Source organism: Hypoxylon trugodes, assembly GCF_022578975.1.
Source record: "Hypoxylon trugodes strain CBS 135444 unplaced genomic scaffold F4822scaffold_9, whole genome shotgun sequence".
NCBI classification, from domain to species: domain Eukaryota; kingdom Fungi; phylum Ascomycota; class Sordariomycetes; order Xylariales; family Hypoxylaceae; genus Hypoxylon; species Hypoxylon trugodes.
In genome coordinates this window covers 506284-531324 of record NW_026250024.1, presented here as the reverse complement: position 1 = coordinate 531324, position 25041 = coordinate 506284, and the positions used below count along the sequence as shown (strand labels likewise).

At 45.8% G+C, this 25041-nt stretch overlaps 9 protein-coding genes across 9 annotated transcripts; 5 read left to right on the top strand and 4 right to left on the bottom strand.

The window, feature by feature from the left end:
* Positions 1-433: 433 nt before the first annotated feature.
* On the top strand, positions 434-1862 carry F4822DRAFT_433043 (uncharacterized protein; the record flags this gene model as incomplete). Its single annotated transcript, XM_051461765.1, has 4 exons — positions 434-783; positions 944-1323; positions 1462-1708; positions 1763-1862. 4 exons carry the CDS (start codon positions 434-436, stop codon positions 1860-1862), a joined length of 1077 nt encoding a protein of 358 aa, XP_051310273.1.
* A 773-nt stretch (positions 1863-2635) lies between these two features.
* On the top strand, positions 2636-5086 carry F4822DRAFT_415375 (glucose-inhibited division protein A subfamily). Its single transcript, XM_051459225.1, has 2 exons — positions 2636-2814; positions 2874-5086. The coding sequence occupies exons 1-2, from the start codon at positions 2696-2698 to the stop codon at positions 4870-4872; spliced, it is 2118 nt and encodes a 705-aa protein (XP_051310272.1). The 5' UTR covers positions 2636-2695; the 3' UTR covers positions 4873-5086.
* Positions 5087-5701: 615 nt separating this feature from the next.
* Positions 5702-8497, top strand: F4822DRAFT_415373 (uncharacterized protein). Its single transcript, XM_051459224.1, has 2 exons — positions 5702-5768; positions 5861-8497. The coding sequence occupies exon 2, from the start codon at positions 6423-6425 to the stop codon at positions 8190-8192; it is 1770 nt and encodes a 589-aa protein (XP_051310271.1). The 5' UTR covers positions 5702-5768; positions 5861-6422; the 3' UTR covers positions 8193-8497.
* F4822DRAFT_415370 (uncharacterized protein) lies at positions 8498-10129 on the bottom strand. The gene is made up of 3 exons (XM_051459223.1): positions 9729-10129; positions 9115-9630; positions 8498-9049 (listed from the first exon to the last, which is right to left on the bottom strand). The coding sequence occupies exons 2-3, from the start codon at positions 9504-9506 to the stop codon at positions 8785-8787; spliced, it is 657 nt and encodes a 218-aa protein (XP_051310270.1). The 5' UTR covers positions 9507-9630; positions 9729-10129; the 3' UTR covers positions 8498-8784.
* A 193-nt stretch (positions 10130-10322) lies between these two features.
* F4822DRAFT_365462 (uncharacterized protein) lies at positions 10323-12144 on the bottom strand. Its single transcript, XM_051456174.1, has 2 exons — positions 12015-12144; positions 10323-11944 (listed from the first exon to the last, which is right to left on the bottom strand). The coding sequence occupies exon 2, from the start codon at positions 11843-11845 to the stop codon at positions 10634-10636; it is 1212 nt and encodes a 403-aa protein (XP_051310269.1). The 5' UTR covers positions 11846-11944; positions 12015-12144; the 3' UTR covers positions 10323-10633.
* Positions 12145-12374: 230 nt separating this feature from the next.
* F4822DRAFT_438440 (Sec1-like protein) lies at positions 12375-14218 on the bottom strand (the record flags this gene model as incomplete). Its single annotated transcript, XM_051462519.1, has 2 exons — positions 12375-13025; positions 13079-14218. 2 exons carry the CDS (start codon positions 14216-14218, stop codon positions 12375-12377), a joined length of 1791 nt encoding a protein of 596 aa, XP_051310268.1.
* Positions 14219-14553: 335 nt separating this feature from the next.
* On the top strand, positions 14554-16608 carry F4822DRAFT_365365 (uncharacterized protein). Its single transcript, XM_051456173.1, has 2 exons — positions 14554-14737; positions 14809-16608. The coding sequence occupies exons 1-2, from the start codon at positions 14700-14702 to the stop codon at positions 16139-16141; spliced, it is 1371 nt and encodes a 456-aa protein (XP_051310267.1). The 5' UTR covers positions 14554-14699; the 3' UTR covers positions 16142-16608.
* A 1-nt stretch (position 16609) lies between these two features.
* On the bottom strand, positions 16610-18503 carry F4822DRAFT_365360 (uncharacterized protein). The gene is made up of 4 exons (XM_051456172.1): positions 18031-18503; positions 17917-17960; positions 17415-17792; positions 16610-17169 (listed from the first exon to the last, which is right to left on the bottom strand). The coding sequence occupies exons 1-4, from the start codon at positions 18077-18079 to the stop codon at positions 16684-16686; spliced, it is 957 nt and encodes a 318-aa protein (XP_051310266.1). The 5' UTR covers positions 18080-18503; the 3' UTR covers positions 16610-16683.
* Positions 18504-21190: 2687 nt separating this feature from the next.
* Positions 21191-24349, top strand: F4822DRAFT_365353 (uncharacterized protein). Its single transcript, XM_051456171.1, has 3 exons — positions 21191-23489; positions 23544-23950; positions 24001-24349. Exons 1-3 carry the CDS (start codon positions 21451-21453, stop codon positions 24258-24260), a joined length of 2706 nt encoding a protein of 901 aa, XP_051310265.1. The 5' UTR covers positions 21191-21450; the 3' UTR covers positions 24261-24349.
* Positions 24350-25041: the final 692 nt, after the last annotated feature.

The window sequence follows — 25041 nt, the reverse complement described above, 5'->3', positions numbered from 1 at the left end:
AAATTTTATGGATTTCTGTGAAGAAGTTATGTATTATTGATTACTCGCAGTCGAGGTGAATGCCTTCGTCACGAGAATCTTAGACTCTTACCAAGATGTAAAAAATAGGGGGTGGCTTAAGACGAAGCTTGGACCAAGTGAGGTTCTCCCTAGCCGCATTGCTTTTTATGCTTATTACTAAGCATATCGGTACTTCGGAAGGTGAATACCGACCAATGACGTCGAAGGCTTATTAAACACGGTGCTGGAAAGAACTTTTTCCAACTGTGAATACCCTCTAATTTCATTCACTCTTGATCCTAACTAATAATTTCGATGGTGCGATCTTGAACAGCCAGCTTGATCTATTTCTTTTGCCATCAGACTTCTATCTTTGAAAATCGAAGGAACTGTTCATTTACGATCGACTCATACGTAATATGATACGCTCGATATGAGTTCACGGGCATTATGCGGTGGTGGCGCTCTGGCCTCCCGCACTTGTCCGAGTTTAAGTCCGAGGGCGAATTTAGTAGGTATCGAATTTGGAATATCATCGGCGAGGTCGGGTTTGTTGGTGGCAAGGTCTATGCATTTTTTGAGTGCCACATCATCAGAAAAAGGAAATGGGGCTTTAAGTGCGGTTAGGTATTGGCCTGGGGATCGTGTAAGAAGGCGAACGGACTTGCGGTCCAAGTTGGATGACTCGGCAATTACGATATGGCCGGGGTTTTGGTCTAGGAGATGTCTCTCGCAGACTACGAGGCCCTTGAAAGAGGACAGTAGGAGTAAGAGTAAGGATCAGTACGTTGTCCTCTCCATGCCATCCCACCCCGTCTCGATCGAGCCTTGAGCTCAATAGCTTACGTCCGTAACGGTCGCTCACCAAATACGAGGAGGCTAGGCTTCATTACAAGTGCTAAGCGTTCTGATCCTAGCGCGTATCAGCTAACCCTCATCGTAGAGCCCCTCAAGCCGCATCGTCGTCATCATCACTACCAGCCGCGAATACTCCTCTCAAAGGCATCCGCAAAGTGATACCAAAGGTGTTACCGGCATCTCTCACATCGCTAACGCCGCATGAAAACATCTATACGGTGCCAAACCTACTCACCTTTTCGAGGTTGGTAGCTGCGCCCTTCATTGGGTATGCGATCTTGCATGATGCGCACGGCTGGGCGCTGGGCTTGTTCGCGTATGCGGGTGCCTCGGACTTACTCGATGGTTGGATTGCGCGCCGCTGGAAACTACAGACCGTAGTAGGAAGTGTAGTTGATCCTATGGCGGATAAGACGCTCATGACGGTGTTGACGGTGTGTTTGGCTGTGAAAGGGGCTTTGCCTGGTAAGTTACTGTATAGCCATGACAACTGGGATGGAACGTGATGTGATTGATATCATATTGCCTTGTCGCGGGCAGTCTCTTTCCATCTACTATTATCCTCATTGGCGTAGATTTTCCTGCTAACATACATCTTATAAGTGTGGCTAGCTGCTATAATCCTTGGGCGTGATGTCGGCCTAGGTATTGCCGCCATATACTACCGATGGATCTCTCTACCACCACCTAAGACCTTCGCACGATACTGGGATTTCTCTTTACCATCGGCGGAGGTGCGGCCTACAACTATTAGCAAGTATAATACATTCTTGCAATTAGGTCTTATGGGGGCGACCATGGTCACGCCTGTGGTAACTGCGGATGTTGGTTTAGCTATGTCGACATTCCAGTGAGTCTATTCTCTTTTCTTTGGTCATTTATACGGCTCCTGACATCAAGACAGGTATTTAGTTGCTACCACAACTGCTTGGAGCGGTCTAAGCTACGTCTTCAGCAAAGATGCAGTCAGGATATTGTCCGAAAACAAAGACAAGCCTAAATAGTATCCTCTATGAGATATCATCGCAATCCATCCAAATGGCGCTTCGATCATTGAAAACTTCGAGACCCATGTAGTACTAGGAAGAGATAATCCATTTGCGCTGGGCTCTTTGGTACTAGCCGTGTATAATACATGTTGGTTGGGAAAACTACATGACAAATGTGTTCTTCATTCAGCATAGACGATTAATACATGTGTGGCATAGCATACGAAACTCCGAATACCTTACTGTTGATTATTGACTTTTCATACCATGCTTTTCGCACCCTCGCTTACTTCTCGTGCGAACTCTATTGCTTACGTCCTAATTGCATGCGATAGTCGCCCTTCGATGACATACCGGATGTGGTCAATAGCTATGGCCTTGTCTGATTGGTGGTCTAATTAGCATTGAATAGTTCCCGAAATGAATGAATGGCTTTAGCATTGGCTACACTAGCGGCTCTTCCTAATAGGACAATATCCTTTTTACTAATAAAAAGAAATCGCCAAACCGTAGAAACTGCACACGAGCCAATCAGACTATCCAAATATTTCGCTAGGTCATGAGTTTCGGATGACAGCACAGGGTTGAAAACTAACAAAATAGGAGTAACACGCGACACATTTCAGAATGAAGCTAAAAAGTTATAGCGCCAATGAGGATGAAGATAGTTTACCCGGCAGAATGGTAGCCGCTTACTGTATTGGGCTAGGCTACTTACACCGCTTGCCCATTTAAACTTAATCTCTTATCGCCTTTCTTATCGAGAATTTTTGAATTCGAAGCGGCAACGCCACGAGACTCAAATTTAATTCTTTCAACGTCTCTCATCATATCACAACACTACAGGAATGAGGAAAGCTTGGAGACCAAGGGGATTAAGTCGGCCGATTAGTGTGGCCCGGCGATGGCCTCTTGCTTCGTCATGTCTTCATCGGAGCAATTTTGCCACCGTTGCTCAAGATGCGAGGTTAGTACGAAATTAATTTTCGAGCGCGTTATTAGACCTAGCTAATCGTGATGCAATAGGCCATTTGACGTTATTGTAATTGGAGGTGGCCATGCCGGTGCAGAAGCATGCGCAGCCGCCGCACGATCCGGAGCGCGAACTGCCCTAGTCACTCCCAAACTCGACAACCTCGGCGTTTGCTCGTGTAATCCGAGTTTCGGCGGAATCGGAAAAGGAACGATAATTCGCGAAATCGATGCATTGGATGGTGTCGCTGGACGTATAATCGATAAGTCCGGAGTCCAATTCAAAGTTTTGAATCGAAAGAAAGGCCCAGCCGTCTGGGGACCCCGCGCCCAAATCGATCGAGCCCTCTATAAGAAACATATGCGCGAGGAACTTCAAACATACCCAAACTTGTCTATTATAACGGATAGTGTGTCGGATATCGTTCTAGGAGAAGATGCCGACCTAGCTAGTGGTGTAATTAAAAAGGAGATCACTGGTGTGCGCCTCGAATCTGGCGAGATATTACCCGCTGGCGCAGTTATTATCACGACCGGAACTTTTTTGAGCGGCGAAATACATATTGGATTGGACGTCTATCCGGCAGGGCGGATGGGCGAGAAAGCGTCGTTTGGTCTTAGCAAATCTCTAAAGGATGCAGGTTTCAAGCTCGGCAGGTTAAAGACAGGTACACCTCCTCGATTACACCGAGGAAGCATCAATTTCGACATATTAGAGGAACAACCCGGAGACGATCCCCCAGATCCATTTAGTTACTTAAATGATAGGGTATCCGTCCAAGATCAACTATTATGCTGGGCTACATATACGAACGATAAATCCCACGATATAGCAAGAGCAAACTTGGACAAGACGGTACATATCCGCGAAACAGTGAGGGGCCCACGATATTGTCCCTCTTTAGAATCTAAAATCATCAAATTCGGTCACAAGGAGAAGCATATTGTCTGGTTAGAGCCCGAAGGTTTCAATAACGATACTATCTATCCGAATGGCTTATCAATGACAATTCCCGCCGAAGCTCAAGAACAGCTTCTACGCACTATCCGTGGCCTTGAAAACGTGCAAATGACACAAGCTGGTTACGGGGTTGAATATGACTATGTTGATCCCCGTGGTCTCCGGTCCACTCTCGAGACAAAGGCTATATCAGGGCTTTTCCTTGCGGGCCAGATCAATGGTACTACAGGTTATGAAGAGGCAGCGGGCCAAGGTATCATTGCTGGTATCAACGCAGGGCGCATGTCACAAGGTCTTGAACCAGCCTCAATTACACGCGCAGACGGGTATATCGGTATTATGATCGACGATCTCATTACCAAGGGTGTCTCAGAACCATACCGAATGTTTACAAGCCGAAGTGAATACCGCATGAGCACACGCGCCGATAACGCCGATCTACGACTCACGGCAAAGGGACGGGAATGGGGTGTCGTATCTGATGCCCGATGGAGAGCACACACCGATGAAAAAGCTAGGATAGACGACATGTTGAAAGCTCTCGGCACGTATAAGCTCAGCCCACAGGCGTGGAACGCAGCCGGTTTCGCGAATAGGACAGATGGAAGGCACCGTAGCGCGCTGGACATAATGCGACTTCCTAATGTCTCCGTAAATGATTTCCGCGGATTCGTACCGACGGTAGCGGAACATACCTCGCGTATCCGGACTCGTGTCGAGATCGAGGCTCGGTACGCACCATACGTCAAGATACAAGCAGCAGAGCGTGAGGCATTCTTGAAGGATGAGAGCATGAAATTGCCTGTGGATCTAGATTATAACACGGTATTCGGACTCAGCATACATGAGAAAGCAGCCCTAACAGCGGCCCGACCCGAGAGTATAGGTCAAGCTAGGCGAATCGAGGGGATAACGCCTGCGGGGTGTGTTAGGTTATTGACCTTCGTACAACGGACGAATAGACAAGAAGAACGAGCTGCGATGTTAAAGGGACTCGAGGGAAACGAAAGAAGAATATTCGATAGGGACATGGCACCGTTGGGGAGTGAGGTTGACACATTAGATGCCGAAGCACGAACCAGGGAGCTGTAAATTTACTTCCTTCATTTGGCAATGGATGGAATGACATAAAAGGCGGAAGTCCTAGGGTTGTTTGGAAAATGTGATGGCGTGGCTGTGGCTTATATGATACGAGACATGATGCATGGTAAAGGCGTCTGGGGCTAAAACATTGAAATGTATAAATAACGCTGTTGCACATACAAAATTCCCCGATATACATAAGACAAATCAGTACGATATCCGATGCTTTTACTCCTCTTCCGATCGTGTAACAGAAGCGCCTTATCGGTAGTTCAAGGAGTTTAAGGCAGTGTTAACTGCCCCGCCCCCTCTTGTTCCTCCACACTTTTTTCTTCCCGCGCCATCAAGATTCACGACATATAAGTCTTCCTAACATTTTAACCTATCACGTACGACCATAAGACCTGGAAAACTCGGGATCCCGTCTGCTCTCCCATCGATAAGCCGGGTACTGTCGGGCCAGTAGTTGGGTCGGTGACGACCAGCGAATCCCCGATGTTGTACGTTATTAATTTTTATTTTTATTTTTTTTTTGGATTTTCTACATTTTTTTCATGGTTGCATTCTTTCCGTAGGCATCGAGACGGAGTCATGAGTTAAATCCTTCTAAGTCATCACACCGACCGCAGCCTGGCTTATTAATATTTAAAGTTCTCTATTTTAAGTACCCCCGCGTAACCCGTGGGAAAGGTGTGGTAATAAATCCTTAAATCTTATTGGTTGGAGTCAAAAAGGGGGAAGGGCTTACAAATGCTGTGTAACACTCTATCAACGGACTTCCATCAAACCTTTCCCTTTCATATCTGATTCTTTTGGTCTTTTTTGTTCTTTTGCTTTACCTCCTATCACCGCCACGAACCCTTCATTTTCCGAAGGTCGGCGATTTTCGTCATCAGAACTAGGATGTGGGTACCCGACATTGCTCATTTGGCCCCCAAATAAATTTCATTGAATGATCGGGCTCTACTTTGGGCAATTTTACTTATAGATTCGCTAGTCACGCCTTCTGGGACGCTTTGATAACCACTAAATACTTAGGTGGGCAGGTATAGTTGCTCACTTAAGTGTGGTAGTATCGAAAAGTGCATTTACGGATACCTGCCTGACCTACAAGGGTCTCTGTCGAACGCGATAAACACCTCCAACCTCCAACCAGCCGCAAAAAGATGGTGGTTAATTCGCTTACACGTCACTAGTTCAGCTTTCCAGAAATAGTCAGGATATGCCTTTTTATTGAGTGGGGAACCAGGGGCCTAAACCAATCAACAGTCACAAATTTATTAAGAAAACCACCTATAGGCCAGCTGAGTTAAGCTGAATTTCTGCACTTTGCTGTCCTATTGTTCCCTTTCTGCCGACTTACAGGTAACTAAGTACCTTCTAAAGTAGCAGGCAGAAATAAGAGCCGCATTTGATCATGGCATATAAGGAAGGTCTTGGGTGGCCCCCAAGAGGGTATAATCTTCAACTCAACCAAGATTCCCTCGTTTTACCCCATAACATACCTTATACGCGCGCGCACTTGTGTGGAGCTTGTCCTATCGGGCATACAGATCACCATGAGCCAAACCAGCGTCAAAGAAGGACTTCAGTCCAAGGAGGAACCCATCCTAGCCAGAGAAAACCCTGAGGACCAGAAACCAAGATACACATACTTCAGTAACAAACATCAAATCATCGAACTCTTTCAAAAATTCCTTGGACGATGGGTTCTTACTTCGGTGATTTGTGCTGCCTTCATTGTTGTCTTGAAGCAGTATGATCAGAAGCCATATCTAGACGACGACACCGCGCATATTTACAACGCCTTGACATCAGGACTTACTATTTGTTTATCGTTGAATATCGACGCCAGCCTGAACGAGCTCGCAAGTGTATTGAAATGGGCAATGTTGGCTGCCAGACCTTTCCACCCTGCTGTCTTTGAGCTCACCCTCGCTCTTGATAGCTCAAAATTTAACGCGATCAAATTACTCTTCCGACGTAGTGGTGTGGTCTGGTGGTTGCGACTATTCTGTCTCTTCTGGATTTTCATTACTCTCGCAGCCCAGGTCGGTACAGCGCTCGTTGGCCTTACTTACTCGGTGATTTCGCTTTCACCAGACAAGCACGACTTCCCAGAGCCGGTCGGGAACGGATTCTCAGCCAGTTTTACGCAAATCGAGTCCTTCTCCTTCACGATTGACCGTGATACGCTTATCGGATCACTATCAGGGGACACTTTATCCCTACAGCGTTCTACCGCCTTTGCTTACGGTCTCGGTGCTATTAACTCCGCTGTCTATTTTCTTGACGAGGTTGACGGTTTATCCTACCACTCTTCGACGTTCAATAGCGAGAACTCTAGTTACATAAGCGGGATCTCGAACTACCCAGATTGGGCAGCGAATAGTTTAACACAATGGAACGCCATTGGACGAGGTGTCAATAATTATGCTGAGTGTGACGTTATGGGCAACGTCGAGATCAACAACTCGTCAGATACTACTACCATTAGCTTCGACGGATATAACGGAACGCAAGACTTTACCATACCCCAAAATCCCCTCAAATATGCAACATACATCTCAGACACCTCGCTTTCCTGCGGCACACGGTGTACACAAGTCCATGTTATACTCTCTCTGAATGAGGTTCCGACTGTGTTCACGTGCAATAGTACTGTGGGCTGGATGTATGATTGGATTACTGATGACTGGATCACAGATGGGGATTTCTCCATGCCTGATACCCAAGCTCAGATTCTAGCTGGTGCTATTGGCTGGGGAGACATCGAGGTCAATAGTTCCCTCGACGCACAATCTACTCTCGGTCGTTTTCAAGCCTCAAGCTTTGATAATGGGTCATACTGGGCCCCATTATCAACCCTAAGCCCCGAGAGTATGGCCAACTGGTACGTCGCGCACTTCACGGCTGCTGCGATCGAGTCCATAGAAGATTACGGTCTTACTTCCAACTTCACCAATATAGTCGTCCCTGGTGTGGCGCAACAATTAGACGTGAAGTGGTCTTACAGCATCCTCGTTCTTGCGATAATACCTGGTGTTCAAGCTCTCTTGGCCCTAGCCTGTATTGCTATATTGTACTGGCGACGAGTACCAGCTCACAATGACTCTCACTTTGCCATGGCAGCACTTCTTGGACCCGTTGTATCGCGTATCAATCCGTACAGCTTGGAAAGTGGAAGCAACATCGCAAACGACATTAAAGTACCTCAGATCTATATGCCAGAACACGAGCCCACTAGGAGAGTTAAAATCGGCACAGGGCCGGAATGGGAGGCGTTCGGAGATAAAAAACCGATATTTCAAGATGAAAAATATTTTTAGAAGCACTGGTCGGGTTCATGCACGTTATTAGGGGCAGAACATGGAGGTGGTGTATTCAACACAATTGCTTGATAATTATGGGACATATTAACGGGAGAATTTGATCATTTACATCGAGGTGGAATAAAATACTCAGACTTTCCTTATTAATTATTCCCCCTTACGCGCTTGAGTATTTTTCTGGCTTGGGCAAAGGCATTAAATGCCATGAGGATTAATTTAGGAGTTAATTAGGTAGTTAGGTCAAATCGATCTGTTTGTAGCTTATTTAGTAGCATACATGAAGAATCAACAGTTTGTCACCATGGAAAATTTATTCAAACATTGTATTCCATCCATTCTGGGCATCTCCACGGCCTCATAATGCGACTCGGTATTTCCTATTCATCTTAGCTAACTTGATCGACTCGTAGCATTAGAAAAAAGCAATTGATCGAAACAAAAGATCCGATGCTACCCGCAGTGGCGTCAATCCTTTCATCTAATTCGATTAGACTACGCCGTGGCATATTAATACCCAGTGAAGACCCCCATGTGAGGGAGTGGCTGAAACATATGACGGCGATGATGCCCCCAAAATGCAGGTAGACACTTAAATCCTAGACTTGGGATGCTCACTATCCCACTTCTCTTTCAGAGCATTCGCGCGTTCGGACTTCTTAGCTAATCCTTCGTACACAGCTAACCATCCACCACCAAGAGTGCGAATATCAACCGGGCGAGCAGTTTTTACATCCATATAAGTCCCCGAACCTTTGGTTTCCGCCACAATGGCTTGCTGCTTTAGAGAAAACAGCGAAGTCGTACCACTATTCCGCGTTGGTTCTATTAATTCCTGACGATACGCCGCGATAAGCTATTTCTAGATTAGTAAATACAAAACGCCACTACAGATTTCCGGTGGTTGGGAAAAGCACGGACCGAGTCGGGATACTTGACTTGTCTTCGGATATCCATGGTATATCTCCGAAGAACGGGAACAACGTTTCTCGCGTTAATCATATCGTCGTATTCTTCCTCGCTGAGCCACTCATCGTAACTCTCCATTACACGATGGATGCAGGTTCCGAAAAAATGCGTATACTGCGAATGCATCATATGGCCAAACGGATCTTGGTCTTCAGCCCAGACGACACCTCGTTCGACCATAGTCGCAGGGTCGTAACCCATAGCTTCGAGAGTCGCGAGCGCTTGACTGCGAAGTGGCGCGTAAGGATCGGTGTTAGGATGAGGGCTCGGAGCACCGACATGTGAGTAGGGTGAGGCGTACGCCGACTCGGATAATCGTGATCTCTTGCTGCTACCTGCCATCATGAAATGTGTTGAGTTATTTCCCTTTCTTTCCCGTTTCCTGACTTTTCTAGCTGGACATCCATGATTACAAATTAGTAATAATGAAACCGAGGTTAAGGAGTTGATCAACAGTAAGACCTAAGACGTAAGCATCAATCCGCGCCGCATCCGATTCAATTAACCAGCATTGATATTCTTTACATGTTCAATTAGCGGGACAAATGTTAATTTTGAGTTGTGCAGTAGTTCCCGTCGTCGCGCCAGCCCTACCCGGAACTTGCTCCACTTAGTGTGTTTCGGTGTGGTATCGCAAAGTTATGCGCCAAACGAAACGTTTTCTACATCAAGCATACCTCAAATTCAAGGGTAAGGAGGTTGGTTGAGATGTGCTTGGCCCAATGTTGCGAACTACTAGCGAAAGTCCATGAGAAAGAAGCATTTAGTAAAGAACCCGAGGCCACCGAACACACGGATTGAGAGGCACTTCTGAGCGAGGGGCGGGGTGAGCACGGCCGATTGAAGGGCATCCGGTGATGTTTTGTGGGACCACAATGGTTGTCTTGACGATGTTGAGCGACTTAACGCGATATCACATGTGTAGAATTAGTCCAAATTAGTGTCAAACATGAGTATTCACATTATCCAACGCTATTCATCTATCTCATTACGCTGCTGCTTGAGATTCAGCGTTTCGCTAATCCCACACAGTCAAAATATCCTAGAATCAGATCCAAAGCCAATACTCCAATAGCGCCTTTCATCCATTCCACGTAAAGTTCATACAATTAAAATATCCCTAGAAACCACCAGTACGACATCCTATCCTCCCATTGAAGTAATTGCCTCCTTGCCGTATTTCACCTCGTTCCCGACCCTAGCAACCGTGTGGTGGAAATGTGTATCATGCGATCGAGAGTCAAACACTCGTATGTGAGAGACGTGAAGTCGGTCGAAGAAATAATCTGGGTATGGTAATGATGTTGACGATGTCGAGCGTTGTAGATTATGATTCGCCTTCCTCGCTGTATGGAATGTCGAGGTGCGACTCCTTTGCACGCTGCGGCTTCCACCCCCAAACCCACAGCGATAATATGCAACCGTCAGCATCGCCGGCGGTGCCAAGTCATCCGCTTCTCCTATTTCCTTCACTAAAACATCCTCAACTGCTGCTCGCGCTGGCATGTAACCAAAATGATCGCAAAGCTCATAAGACGTAATATGACACCAATTCGACTAGATGTATTCCTATACACAGCCGTTCCATGAGGGGGACCAGGTTTAGGTAACGCGATTGGTGGCCAGTTAGGTCCTGTAAGGTACAGACTTCGAACAATCCCGGCTCGTTGACTGGCGAAGTACTCCGGAGATTGGATGCCAGACCTACTACACAGAGAAGGTAAATTTCGGGTATGAATAAGCCACCTAATGTCCAAGGGCGATGATTCGGCGCCGAGATCCTTCCATACGCATACGTCGACATATTCCTGATGCTTAGCTACCATGATCTCTGTCGAACACCTGGGGCAGGCGTAGGTCGCAGTCGAACTCATGGTACCCGACGGCAATCCGAAACCTTCAGCGAGAATCCTGCCTAAAAATCCGTTGGGGCAAAGAAAGTTATGCTGGCGGTTGGAAGAGAACTTCATATGTGGACAAATCTCTAAGTTCCCCACATCCTTATGACATAAATTGACGCCATGGTAACGCCAGATCGAGAGGATTAAATACCTAAGTTCGCCGTTTGAATTTTCGACGATTCGAGGGAAAGCCGAGTACTGAGCCTGGATCCTATTTGGTTGCCCCACGGGGGAAATGTGGGTTTGAAGACAAGGATTATGATATGGCGCCAACATTTTTCTTAGGTACGTCTTGTACACAGTTGGCTGCAGGCGAGTGCATTTGAGCGCAAGCTGCACATGTCGATGGTACGGTTCGAGGATACGGAAGTGAGGCTGAAAGCCCCATCCGAGTATCGGTAGTCTCATGCGTAACTTGAAAGGACAGTAGACGACGTATGGGCCAGCCGGAGTATCACCCTGCAACATTGGATGGAGTTTCGTGCATATCTCACACACCCATTTCTCTGGGATGTCACGGGCGACGAGAGAGAGATACTCTAGATACTGCGCACGAACAAAATGAGCAGAGCCCCTATATCCGTTTAGGATGGCGTATAGCGCTCGGCAAGTTTGAGAGAAGACGAGACGACTAGCTGGAGAGAGCTCATCTGATATACACTTGATTATTTCGGGAGGCAGATTGTTGAGTAGAGGGCAGTTTGAGGGTTGCTTCTTTCGAGCCCGTGCCCATTTTGTCTTGGTGGCAGTAATCAAATTGTAAGCTTGCTCGACGAGCTTCATGTTTGCGGTGGATAAGGGGAAAGAATAAAGAATATGGTGAAAAATGTATATATGTCGACTATGAGACCAGATACGAGACTGAAAGTGTCGGTCTTAAGACTAGTGATTTTTCTGATGAGAATGATTTTCAAGGGGTAGAGAAGGGGGACGAGGGGAAGGGCTGTCGTGCCTTATATATGCCCACTAGAGAGTAGATGCGAGAAAAGGTTTATACCACGATGGAACCGTGCCTGACCGCGATATCAATATGGTTTCATTACTGAAGGTAAAAGACAATACTTCCGACCTAAATATAAATAAGGTTCAGCCTCATCGTAAACTCAAAGGACGACTGGTTCCTTCGTGGCCAAATCGTTAGTTTGACAAGTCATTGACTGGGCGATATAAAGTAGTCGAAACTTAGTCGCAATAAATATCGTGGGTGTGTTTTGGGGTCGCCCGAATCTTATTCATCATATAATAGTTGATATCCTTCAATAAATTCGAAGTTTATTAGATACTTGGCCAACACATACATCATAGCCCAACTCTACCGTCTCCCAATCTCCTTTCTCAACCTTCCAGCTGTTGTAGTTGGAGGTGGTTCCGGCCATGTAGAAACCGCGTCATCAATTTCTTCTAGGAAAGTAGCCGCGTTATGTATGCTTGTACCGCCCAACACGACGCGAATACCAGGGGATGACGCATTGATACCAGCTACTGTCTTAGCTTCCTCGTAAGTTGCGCCACCTATCACGAACACAATAATATCTTGAGGTTTATCACGCGTCGTGTTAGAGCCACCAGAGCCACCTTCGGTGAATGGGTATTGCTGCTCTCGTAGTCTGCCTTTGATAAGGTTCTGTAGTGTCGTTTCGAGGTGTGGAGAGTGCTGTGTATACACATTTTCTACACCCTTAAGCCCCTTTATGGCACGTGCTCCTGAGAATATTCCTCCAGATTCGAAAATATCCGCGATACCACCGGCTGCTTGAGATTGCTGCAGGGAGTGATGGTAGATGAGGAGTTTGGCTACTAAATCTGCTTGCCGTGCGGGTACACCACCGGCAGCGGATAATAGGTCTACCAGCATGGCTAGTGAATTCGAAGGGTGTTTCTCATATCGGAGAGCATATAGCGCCACCAGCCCGACCTTATTGTCAGGGGTAACTGAAGGAGACTGTATCAATCTTTGCACATTCTGTATCATATTAGCATATCAATCAAAGATTTCAGAATAAATTAACGGCTTACTCTTAGATCCGTAGCATGGTTGTCATTACAGGCCAAACTCTGCTCGACTTCACTGACTTCTAATAAATTCTCCGCGGCCACTCTCCGGCTGAGTTCCGAAACCAATGTGACATGTTTGCTGACATTTCCGGAAAGCTTCCTGAATTCTGGATATTCCTCGATGAATCGCTTCATATCGGTTATCGATTCGATATTGGCGTTATTTTTGGTCTTGGATTGATATTGTTCTACGTAATCCTTGATATTTCCACCTAAGTCGCCAAAATTCAGATACATATTCTTCTTAAAGAATGGGTCCTGATCTTGCGACAAAACAATCTCCTTTAGTTCAGGTCGAATATCGGGGATGTCATCTAGATTCACTCTCCCGTTGTGAATTCCTAGTAATTGATGTACCATAGCTTGATATGTCCATTGGTTGAGTAGCGGTGTAGCAGGATCTTCTCTTCGGTCCAAGATGAGGAGTATGGGAGGTGTATCGACCTTTCTGAAATCGAATAATTGCTCTTCTTGAGTGATATGATACCGCACTTCACTAGCTAGCTTCTTCGCCAGTAAGCTGTTTTTCTCGTACCGGATTAGCGGCTTCTTTTTGAGAGATAATAAGACAGCCATCAATCCATCGGTGGTCCGTTGTAATGAGTCCGGATTCCATAAATCTGGGTTACCACTCCATATCCTCTGCTGTGGTAAAGTAAGATTGAGAGAGAATAGATCAGGATTGATGATGATGTAATCTGCGAAGTGTTCCTGAACTTGCTTGACGACTTCATGGTCATCCGCTTCAGCCAGCCTTTCTAATGATGATTTCTTCACAACATTGCTGAAATAAAGATAGTATTCGCCGTATTTTGGATCCCGTAACTCATCGATGAGAAATTGAATAGAATCTGGTGATGGTCGGACAAAACACAAACATCGGAGATGGCGCATCTTCTCTCGATTCTGATTATCCAATCGATCTGTGAGATAGATCTCATGACTGAGTAAGGAAGATTGCGTAATGGCAGTAGATACTATAGGTACTGTATCTTTATCTAATAGGAGTATCTTCATCTTTGCTGAAGGACCTCCTGTTGCGCTGTCTCCGGCTGAGACCATCTTAGAGATGTAGCCGGAGACGGCTTGTACGACGTCCATCTTGATTGGCGCAACGAGATGATGTATCCGAACTTATGGTGCTTTTAATTCCACATGAATCTGGGCTCGGGTCTCTTGCTTTTCCAGTACAATAATGTTGTAATGTTGGTTTCACGTTATCGTCGAAATAAGTTGTTGACGGTTGAAATGAGATGCTGAAGGTTTAAGCTTAAGCTGCGACAGGACATGGATGGATCGTCACCGAAGCAGGGGTCCCGATGCTAAATGACGTTGCGGTATAAGATACTTATATTCATTGGTTAATACAGTGTAGCTAGAGGTATCCGCTACTCGCTCCGATAAGATAAAGAATTTGGTCTGGCCTAACCCGTACAGCTTCGAATTGAGCATTAGAAAGTTAAAAGTCAAGTCAAGTTACAAGCTCCCATCCTTCTTAAATCTCCGAATTCTTTTTGATTTATTCTTCCCAATGACTACATAAACTCACCTTCAAAACTTGGCATCGGACACTGCCAACAAAATGGCTACGGAGATGTGTCCGATGAAGCCTGAACCGACGTAGGACAACACTCCAAATCCCTCGTCTCATAGCTATTCTAGAATTCACTAACAGGGCTACTCAAAAACAGATTGTCGTTCACTCAAGGACTCATTGTCGGTCAGATATCCGTAGTACTTCTCATAGCCGCATTTATAAAATTCTTCATATTCGGCGATGCCCCCTCTCCCGAAGTAACAGCCTCTCTCCGAGCAGCCGAACGTCGATCCCGCACTCTCGCACACAGACAATCCCTTCTTACCCTACGATCCGCGACACCGAACGCGACAAGACCATCACAACAGCCATCGTTAAATAAGAAAAAGTCGAGCATATTACGAAGTCCTCCGACCCTTACCATAGGTTCTATCCTAAACAAAACATACTACAACGTCGACAGCCACCAACCCGAATCCCTCGACTGGTTCAACGTGCTGATCGCGCAAACCATCGCCCAATTCCGCAGCGACGCACAACAAGACGACGCGATCCTAACCTCCCTTACCAAAGCCCTAAACGGCGATTCCCGGCCCGACTTTCTCGACGAGATTAAAGTCACCGAATTAACCCTCGGCGAAGACTTTCCTATTTTCAGCAATTGTCGCATAATACCTGTAGACGAGGACGGTCTGAGTTTAAATGGCGGAAGTAGTGGAAGCGGAGAGAAACGTTTCGATGCGAATGGCCTGCGAGCGAAACGCGAGGGTTCGAGGTTGCAGGCTCGTATGGATGTTGATCTAAGCGATATGATTACGCTTGCGCTCGAAACTAAGATCCAACTTAACTACCCGCGTCGCCTAACTGCTGTTCTTCCCGTCGCGTTAGCTGTCAGCGTGGTACGCTTCAGTGGCACGCTCAGCGTGTCTTTCATACCTTCGAACCCATCTACACACACCCCGGCGTCTATGACTTTCGGATTCCTCGACGATTACCGACTCGATTTCTCGGTGAGAAGTTTAGTTGGTAGTAGATCGCGATTACAGGACGTACCGAAGATAGCGCAACTTGTGGAAGCACGATTACATCGTTGGTTTGACGAGCGCGCTGTCGAGCCTAGGTTTCAGGAGATTGCTCTGCCGAGTTTTTGGCCGAGGAAACGGAATACAAGAGGTGGAAGTAGTGGAAGTGTGACGGATGAGATACCCCTACCGGATGGCTTATCGCCTATTTCCACGAGTATACCGTCAGCCCCGTCGAATAGTAGTAGTCTAGGAAAAGGCAAGGGCCGGGAAGTTTCAAGAGAAGAAGTTCGAAGAGAATTACAAGCGGAAGCAGCAGCGGGACAGAGACGCGATACTAGTCCCTTACCGGATAATCTCAGGTATAGGAGAGTTAGGAGTAGAAACGATCGTGGAAGTTCCGGGACAGGAGAGTTTAGCATGCCTGGGAGTTTGCCGGGGATGGCGCTTGATTTACCGACTTGAGAACGAATTGCTTAAGTTACAGATGTTAAAATGATGTGGTCATGCTAATAGATCTATCCGAGCTCGTAAGCTCACATTTAATAACCTAATGATACCGGCCCAATTACTAAGGCCGGGGAAAGGGGATGGTCAAGATGGAAGAGTAAAGAGAATCGCCCTGCTAAGAAAATCGATCACGAGCGCAACTATTCTCTTACCAAATAAACAGGACTAGCATTTTATGCTAGGAAATCACCCTCCATCTACGTACTCGCTGGGAAAAGCGAGATGAATAGGGAAATCACCAAGTCCCGAGTACGAGTGGTCAATGTTTACGTTGTAGGATTTGGTTATGTGGCATGTAGGATACAGGTTGATATTTACAATGGCCAAAATGGATGTTATTTGATAGATAGATGGTGCATTATGTAAAATGAGCCTCACGACATTAAATAAAACCACGCGATTATTTCTCGTCAAATCATGGAATATCTTCAATTTTTCCTGTAAAATACATACAAATTCCCATATCATCATAAAGCAATAACTCGTGATTTTCATTATCATATCGTCATACTTACTAAAGCATTTGAGCTCTCAGTCAATAGGAATAAACTCCTGTACCATCCGATCGCACCAGCGAACAATAGCACGTAGTAAGTCACAGTCCACATAATAGAAGGACGAACCATCTCTCCTTTATCATCTATCATGACAGGAGGGTAGACACGACCCCAAAATCGTGGTAGCCCTAAGCAATTGCAAAAGGCATGTACGATAAAAACGGCCAATACACTACCAGAGCGGAGGAATAAGAAGGTAGTATAAGCGCCGAAGAGTGTTGTGTAAGTTAGCTGCATAGCAGAACGCATGACAGCGAAAGATACACGTATATGTGGGTGCGATATGCGGAACTCATAGAAATGGTGTAAATGCGCAAGCCCAAAAACAAGCGGCGACAAGAAAATAGTAGTGGTCATTGGTGTTCGCGCCGCAACCATAAGCGGCACCGAAGCTGACCGAAATAGCACCTCTTCCGTAAAAGGTCCCTGTTTATTGTAAGCGTCTACTCGGAATTATCTTGCGACTTGTGGCTTGAAAACGAGTAAGGGGAAATGATAATCAGAGATGCACAAAGTGCTATTGTATCTATCCTCATCCGACAGGTCTTGAGTCTGCTCAGAAACACGGACCAATGTTTCTCATCATGGTAACAGGGGAATCGGGTATTGAAATGTTTCAACGTTTCCGAATGAGCCGCTTAGGGTGAATGAAGACGAATGGGAAAACTTACTGCTACGATATTACGCCATGTTGTCCACTCTTTCAAGGCAAACAAGGGTCTCAAGGCCAACCATTCTCTCCATTCTTCATCGACCACAAAATACTCATACAATGGCCCGGCGAAGAGGACAGCGGTGAGTAAAAGACATTTTCCTGTTTCCACTAGGCCGACTGGCCAGTAGCCAAGTGCATGTAAGGCCTCGGTGAAGGTAGCCTGGCCTTGCGACGTTAAGATCACAAGGGTAATAGCAGAGCAAGCAATACATGTCAGTGAGACAGACGCTACACGCGCGCGGATGACAGTCGGAGCATCCCGCGATAGGGTACTTGAAGGTCGAGTTGTAGGTGAAAGGTAGAAAGGTACCACATAGATGAGCGTGTAAATTATCTATTTACTTGTCAGTAATTTTTCCGAAATCAAGGTTATTTTTCTTTTCTGCAGCTGCAAGTCTCTTACACTTATAGTGGAGAGGCGTTTAACTGCAGATAGCCCTGGAAGATTGAGGACTTACAAGTAATAGTACAGCGGTTTCAGTGCTGATTGGAGGTGGTTTTGCTGCCGCGGTTAGGTTAGAAACACTATAAGCTATAAGGGGTAAGGGACATGATGGGATAAAGGTACTTACGTTCATCCTTCGCAAAGTAACGAGTAATAAATTCTGGTATATATGGCATTGTTGACGACTTTGACGATTTGATAAAAATCTGGTTTATTTTGATAAGTATTTCAACCGAGATTTGATTTGTTTATGCAGATTATGTCTTGGTTAAAATCTGCGAGTCTCGTAAAAACAATAATAAGTGCTGTAGGTAGTAGGTAGTATAGTAGAAAATTGGTTGGGCTGATAGTTTCAAACATCAAACCCCCAACACCTGGGTATTGGCAATAAAAGCTGACAAACTTTTCAAGCTTTATCTCCTTTGACGGCTCAGACAGTTAGATTGACAGCTTGAGCTAGCCAGTTAGCTTTTGTCTTGGACGAATCTATAGATAAAGCATAAAGAATGTTCCCCAGGAACACAAGGATGAATGAATCGTCGGGACACTGGAGGAAATTATTATGCTCGATCGGATTATGCCTTAATATGTACCTAAATTTTAGGTACTAAATTTTAGGTAGATACCTAGGCATGAATGGATGTATGGTAGAGGCGGGCAATCTTGTGACCCGTAGAGGACCCGTAGAGGGGGTCTTGTTTTATACCTAGTTCCTTTTGACGTGGTTTAAGTCTCCGACTTCCGACGGAGTATGTCAACAGAAGTTAGAATTCCTTATACCAATATTCAGTCTTCAACCTCTAGGTTTAACTGAATTGATAACATATTCTGACAAATCTGGTTGCTGTAACTTTGAAGTTGATGCATAGAATCATGAGGTAAGATTCGATTTAGGCAAAGACCTGTTCATCTTATGTCATATCTTGTGGGCGTAAGAATGCGGAACGGAAACCTCGTTAAAATCCTGAAATCCCCAAACCCCATGGGCGCTTTCAATACCGGAACGTCTCGTCTCGTCTTACCTATTAGATCAAGACTATAAGCGCGTGCGGCTCTAGAATCTGGGGTTTCACGACTTCTAGACAAGACAAGCGCTGTATCAAGGCAGGCTGCATTAGAAGAATGTATGGATTATAGATGATAGGAGATAAAATCCTTAAAATCTGACGGGACGTTGTGCATGTAAATATTTTGGATTCTCTGAGAAAAAGTTTGCAAAAGATGAAATTTCCAAGGTTCATACGCGTCCGCACACCGCAGCGAGCTACTACGTAGTTAGGTAGGCTAGAATACTAACTAATTTAGGTAAGGGGTTCCTTGGTCGGCTAGCTTATCCAGCGGTCCCCGGTAGGTTAGTTCATACAGTTACGAAAGTTCACACCAGTACTGTAAAAGCACGGTCTTTAAACTACAAGGTACAAAGTATTAAGAAAGTCCTCAGTGGAGAAAAAGCATTCGCGGCTTCTGAGCGATTTTCAATCCTAGTAGGATACTTTGATACTTAGTATGAAAAATTTAGCGTCATACAAAATACCATTTCTTCCATAATGAACTCTTGTTGCATTCCTAAAGCATTAAAAATTACATAGTAGTAGAAGTAAGATGTTTATCTATTTATGGCGATGAATGGTCTATTAAAGGGAAAACACGAAATGCACGCGCGAATCAATTACTACGTCGCGTTCGGTCTTTTAGATAGGCAAGATACGAAATACATTCATTTTTACGGGAAGAAACTAAAAAACTGGAATAGAACTAAGTACCTAGACCCACTACCTAGGTAGCTGAGCCACGTTCATTATCCTCGTTCTCATTTTGGTCTATGCTTACACTTTCCCCTTTATGCGCTAGCTCAGGTCTTTAACCCCACTAAATTACTCCACTTGATTTTCCTTCCCCCTGACTTCACAGGCTTCGGAGTTTTCGGTTGGATCCTGGATCTTTGATTTTTCTGGAACTACTAACCCCAGATCTCGCCCAATTGTACCTCGCTTTGGCCAACGTTTAATTTACACATCTCTTCACCGATTTTTCGCCCTTGTCAAATGTTTCTTGAGTTCGGATGTCAGTACAGTACCCATGTACTTCGATACATTTGACAAGTGGTTGTCTCTGAACGGGATATTTCGACCATGATGCGACCAGATGCCCAGATGTCAAAGAAACAGACAGAAACAAGAGATAAGAATTCTCCGTCTGGATGAAGAAGTTGTTAGCGGCGGCTTCTGAGACGACACCAACTTTCTTAGACGATTCATTAGTTACGAATGGTTGTTAAACCGCTAGCTGGAAAGATGATGGTAACCCCTGACCACTGATGTAGCCTTGGGGCTGCAATTGTGGTAGGTTCCTCGACCGCCTCGCCCACAATTCTTTTTGACCTCATTTCACATTACATCCATTCTTGCAGAACTTGCAGGAGACCTGCAGTATGCAGACCGATCCTGACTCCGCCGTTGGATACGGATTCAAAATTATATTGGACAACAAAGACACTATGGAGTTCCTAGTGGAACTTCTTGCACATCATTATTGCCTATTGGCGTCTCGTTAATTCGGGCTATCACTTCATCGTCAAAAAAAATCGGAAAAATCTGAACAAGCAGACAAGTATAGGCAGGTACGCGGTGAGATGCCAAGGGGTACCTGTACTACTCCTTGTCATGTCAGCCTTTTTCCTAACCCATTTTTGGTACCATAGCTCCGTGAAGCTTCTCCCTGTTCGCTTCCAAGTGTTCTTTTCCTGCCACCACGCTATGCTGCCCACAAACGTTCGTTCGATGGAACCCTGACGCTCCTTTTTGGCTGCATTGCATAGCTAGGTAATATGCAGCCGCCATTAGATAGCTGACTCTAAGTTACCAGCCAATCGATCATGGTTCGGTAACCTGTGGGCACATTGCAAGAAATAATACCCTCCTGTCTGCCTCCTAACAGCTTCGCTGCCGTCTCTCCCTCTCTCTTCCTCTCCGATTTCGTTTTTTCCCCCGCGGATGCGTGTGTGTGGTCTGTATGTAGTAGTTGCATAGAATCGTTATCTTTTTGGTCACTCTTTGTCGACCGTCCCGCTCCTTAAGAATTCTATTATTATTCCTCGAAAGATCTATAGTTGTCTATGCGACACTAGACCATACGCCTCCTTGTCAGACCTCTTTGTTACTTTTTTACCGATATAATACTATTTACTACGAACTTCACGTCTCTCTCTTACATATCTATGTGTCTTTGAACTCTTTGACGATTTTATTTATTCTTTCCACTTCCTTTTCTTGTCGGACCATTCATCAAGCATTAATTATTGCGCAAAATACTTGTCACTCGTGACCACCATCTCCGAATCGATCGGACTCCACACTCGCTATTATACAGAACTCGAAACGAAACCACGCCGAAATATACGCCATCTATCTGTTTTACGAAATTATACTCCGAATAGTATAAATCGTTATGGCCTATGTCGAAACACTTTTATAGTTGTTAGATTTAGGTGAAAGAATTAATTTTCGAGGATATTTTCCACAACTCCGGGCCGGGCCCGCGGTAAAGGATGTCATCTTCAACCTCTTCGTCATCATCCTCTCACTCACAGAGATCGCCTTTACAAGAAAGAACCGACTCGGAAAAGAATAAACTGCAAATTCGTATCGTCCCTTACTCACCACCAAGGCCGAGTGATGGAGAAGGTAGCGGTAGGTCAAATGCGCAAGAGCCGCAATTCGGGGAGGACGATTCACAACGCACGACCACTAATGACCCGGCTCCTATTACCACACCGAAGACGAGTAGATCCACGATATATGAGAAGGAAGGTTATGGCGCCGACACTCCGTCACCTTCACCATCATTTTCCACACCCGCCTCCCCGTTGGCGAGGGTACAGGGAAGAGGTGTTTCAGGATCGAAACTCGCTTCTGACTCGGCTGGTGCTGGTGCCCAGCACATTGCCCCACCGTCGTCCCCTGTCATTAACAGGCCATCCTATGGAAGTAATATTAGACGTATTAACCCTCAATCTCAGCCATCATCTTCGCGCCACGATAATGAACCAGGTTCAGCAGGTTCAGCACAACGGAAACGGTCCTTCTCGCGACGAGAGAATTACATCAATGTTCATTCCGACAAGACATTCTCAATTGTGTTGAAATCTACACGCCCACGTCATTCCGACAGGTCGGATTCTACTGTGAAATCGCCTCCCCTTTCTAATGTGTCTACAATCAGTTCGCATGAAGGTAGCTCATTTGACGCATCTATTGAAGATCGTCTCGGCTCGCCATTGAGTTCCGTGGCCGAGCGCAGCGTTTCTCCTTACACTTCAGGATCCCCTTCAACATCTGCCGAAAAACCTGAAGAAGCACTCGAATCATCTTCACCTTGGAATTATCGCATGGTCGGTGGCCTACGAAAAGTTCCACATACTCCAGATCTCAAAGGAAAAGGGAAGGAAAGGGAAGTTTCCGAATCTCCTTTACCTGCTTTACCAGAAACAGTTACACCACCAGAACCTCCTTCCTCACCTCTTGCGACGAAACCGTCGTTTAATTCCGAGCAGACCGATTCGACAATTGAAGAGACCACGAACTACAAGGTCATTGGTCGCAGTTCTCCACCATTACCAGATTCAGAAAGCATTGAAGTGCCTCCCTCGTCAAGCAGCTCAAATTACAAGCTTCTAGGCCAATCATCTCCAGCGCAGACGATCGCTTCGTCAGCTGCTGCGCCAGGGTTCACAGATACTCCGGGAAGCAGGAACTACATCGTTTACGGTGAAACGTCACCATTGTCGTCATCAGCGACTCCATTTCGAGGACACCGTTACCATTCGTCAGACGATAGTTCATTGCAACAATTGCGCGAGCGATACTCACAAGAAAGTCTTGTCGTCCCCCCCCTAAGACCACACAAGAGATCTTCATCCGAAAGCTTCGGCTACTACAAGCAACAATCGCGAGAAAGTCTTCGAGGTCGAGCCAATTCATTTTCATCGCTTTCAAGCATAGTAAGCCAAGACACCGCGTCTCTTTTCAGTGGTTCTACTCCGAACGTTGTCGTCCTTCGCCACACTCCTTCTACCTCGTCTATCCCGCGATCTACATGGGTAGGAACATCAAGCGCTGCACAACAAAAGGCACGAATGGAGTCGCATCTATGGAGCTCACAGCTCTCGACTGTGATGTCCGAATATGAGGGCAGTGACCCGGGCTCTCGCGTTCATTCGGCAGGTTCAATTCCAGAGCGTGTTAGCAGTGCGATTGGAAGTAGGGATAGTAGACAAATGCGCAGCATTTCCTCGTCCTTGGGCCTAGAAAACATAGACACTCGAAGATCGCATTCGAGATCGAATTCCCAAAGCGATTCCCTCGACCGTCCTAGCCCTGCTTATATCAGGGGAATGCCGAGTCCTTTAATACGAACCGTTCGAGACCACGATGAACATGGTGATGGGTTAGCCGATCTACAACAGCTTGAACACAGACCATCTCGAACTCGATTGGGTTTCTCTAGACAGTCATCGGACAGGAGTCTACGATCTACAAGTTCTCGCGCTGGAAGCTTGACGGCATCTTCTCTTCCTAGCTGGGCAAGGTAAGATTTAAACGCTAAAAAGGTAACATTTTCAATGCTAATGACTACGTATAGGCTCTACTATGGTAGCGGAGAAAGACGATGGCTCGCACCTCTTTCTAGGTCCGTATCCGTATCCGAAACTGGTGATAGTCGACCACCGAGTCCTCGATTAGGCGGTGGATCTCCAGCTCACGAACAAACCATCCACAACCCTCGCCGTCGACCACTGGAGAGGGACCCTCGCAACCAACGACCGAGTTCGATGGATATTACACCAGCCTTAGATACGGGCAATGTTCGATTAGGACCAAAGAAAAAGTCATCTAGCATTTGGTCTCCTCATCTTCGTCTAGATACGCGAGCCAGCCGTTTCAGCGTATGGAATGCACCATCCGTTACATGGTCTGCCGATAGTGGTGTTTTTGGTAGACGCAATATCCAAGTGGTATTATTCGTTTTGGGATTTCTGTTTCCGTTTGGTGAGTAAGACTGTTGCCAACAATATTGCAATTACTAACCCATATGATAGCTTGGATGGTCGCAGCATTCTTACCGTTACCTCCGAAGCCGATGCTTGCTATGGACGAACGTGACCAAAGCACAACAGAATTCCAAGCTTCAGAACATGGAGAACCTCCACGACGGCATGTCCTCATCGATGACTCACGATATCAAAGTGCTCGATGGTGGAGAAATATTAATCGATTTATGGCCGTCGCTGGCCTTTTGATCCTTGGAGCAGTAGCTGCTCTAATTGTAATTGGCGTTCGACAAAAATGGGCGCAATAATGATGAGGTCGATGATAATTCCTATCCGCGAAAATCCGAATCAACGACTCGACCCTTTTTCTATTTCTACCTTTGAAACGATTTTCTACGACTTTTTTTACGTAATATGTAATGACGATTTCATGAGCCTTACGGCTGATCACAACCAACGATAGACCATCATGGGACGACACCCGATATGCTCTCATTTTCTTGCAAATCTACGAGAAACGTCTCGTTTACAACCATTCCTTCACAATTATTCATATTTACCGCCATATACATATCACACTTGACATCGTTTTTTACCCGCATTCGATTTCGACTTCATTCCCTCAAAACCTTGTACATTTACGACCTTTGACCTTTACGACTTCTTCGTCCGACTTTGCTTTTTGTTTTATAACTTGTAGAAATTAGATGGGAACAAATGGGACATGATACCCCCAAAAACCAAATTGCTTGCTTGGAGTCGGAACATAATGGATTGAACCGAATCTAATGACGCAGCGACGGGCGTATATTTGCTTTCTTGTTGGGACAGCACCTTGGCTGTCCATGTTTTGAAATGGAGATTCGGGGATGGAAAGGGCAGATACCCCCTATTTGAATGGAGTTGAATGGGATGGATGGAAGAGGAAGAGGACCGAATTATCTTATCTGCGAGAGTGGGGAGGAAAATAGCAGAAAGATAACGATCGATTGATTACATTCACATTAGGAATATCTCGGAGCAACAGGACGCTTGATAAAGATTTCGATTCCTATGCTCTGTTTAGATGTTTGATGTCCTTTCTTGCTT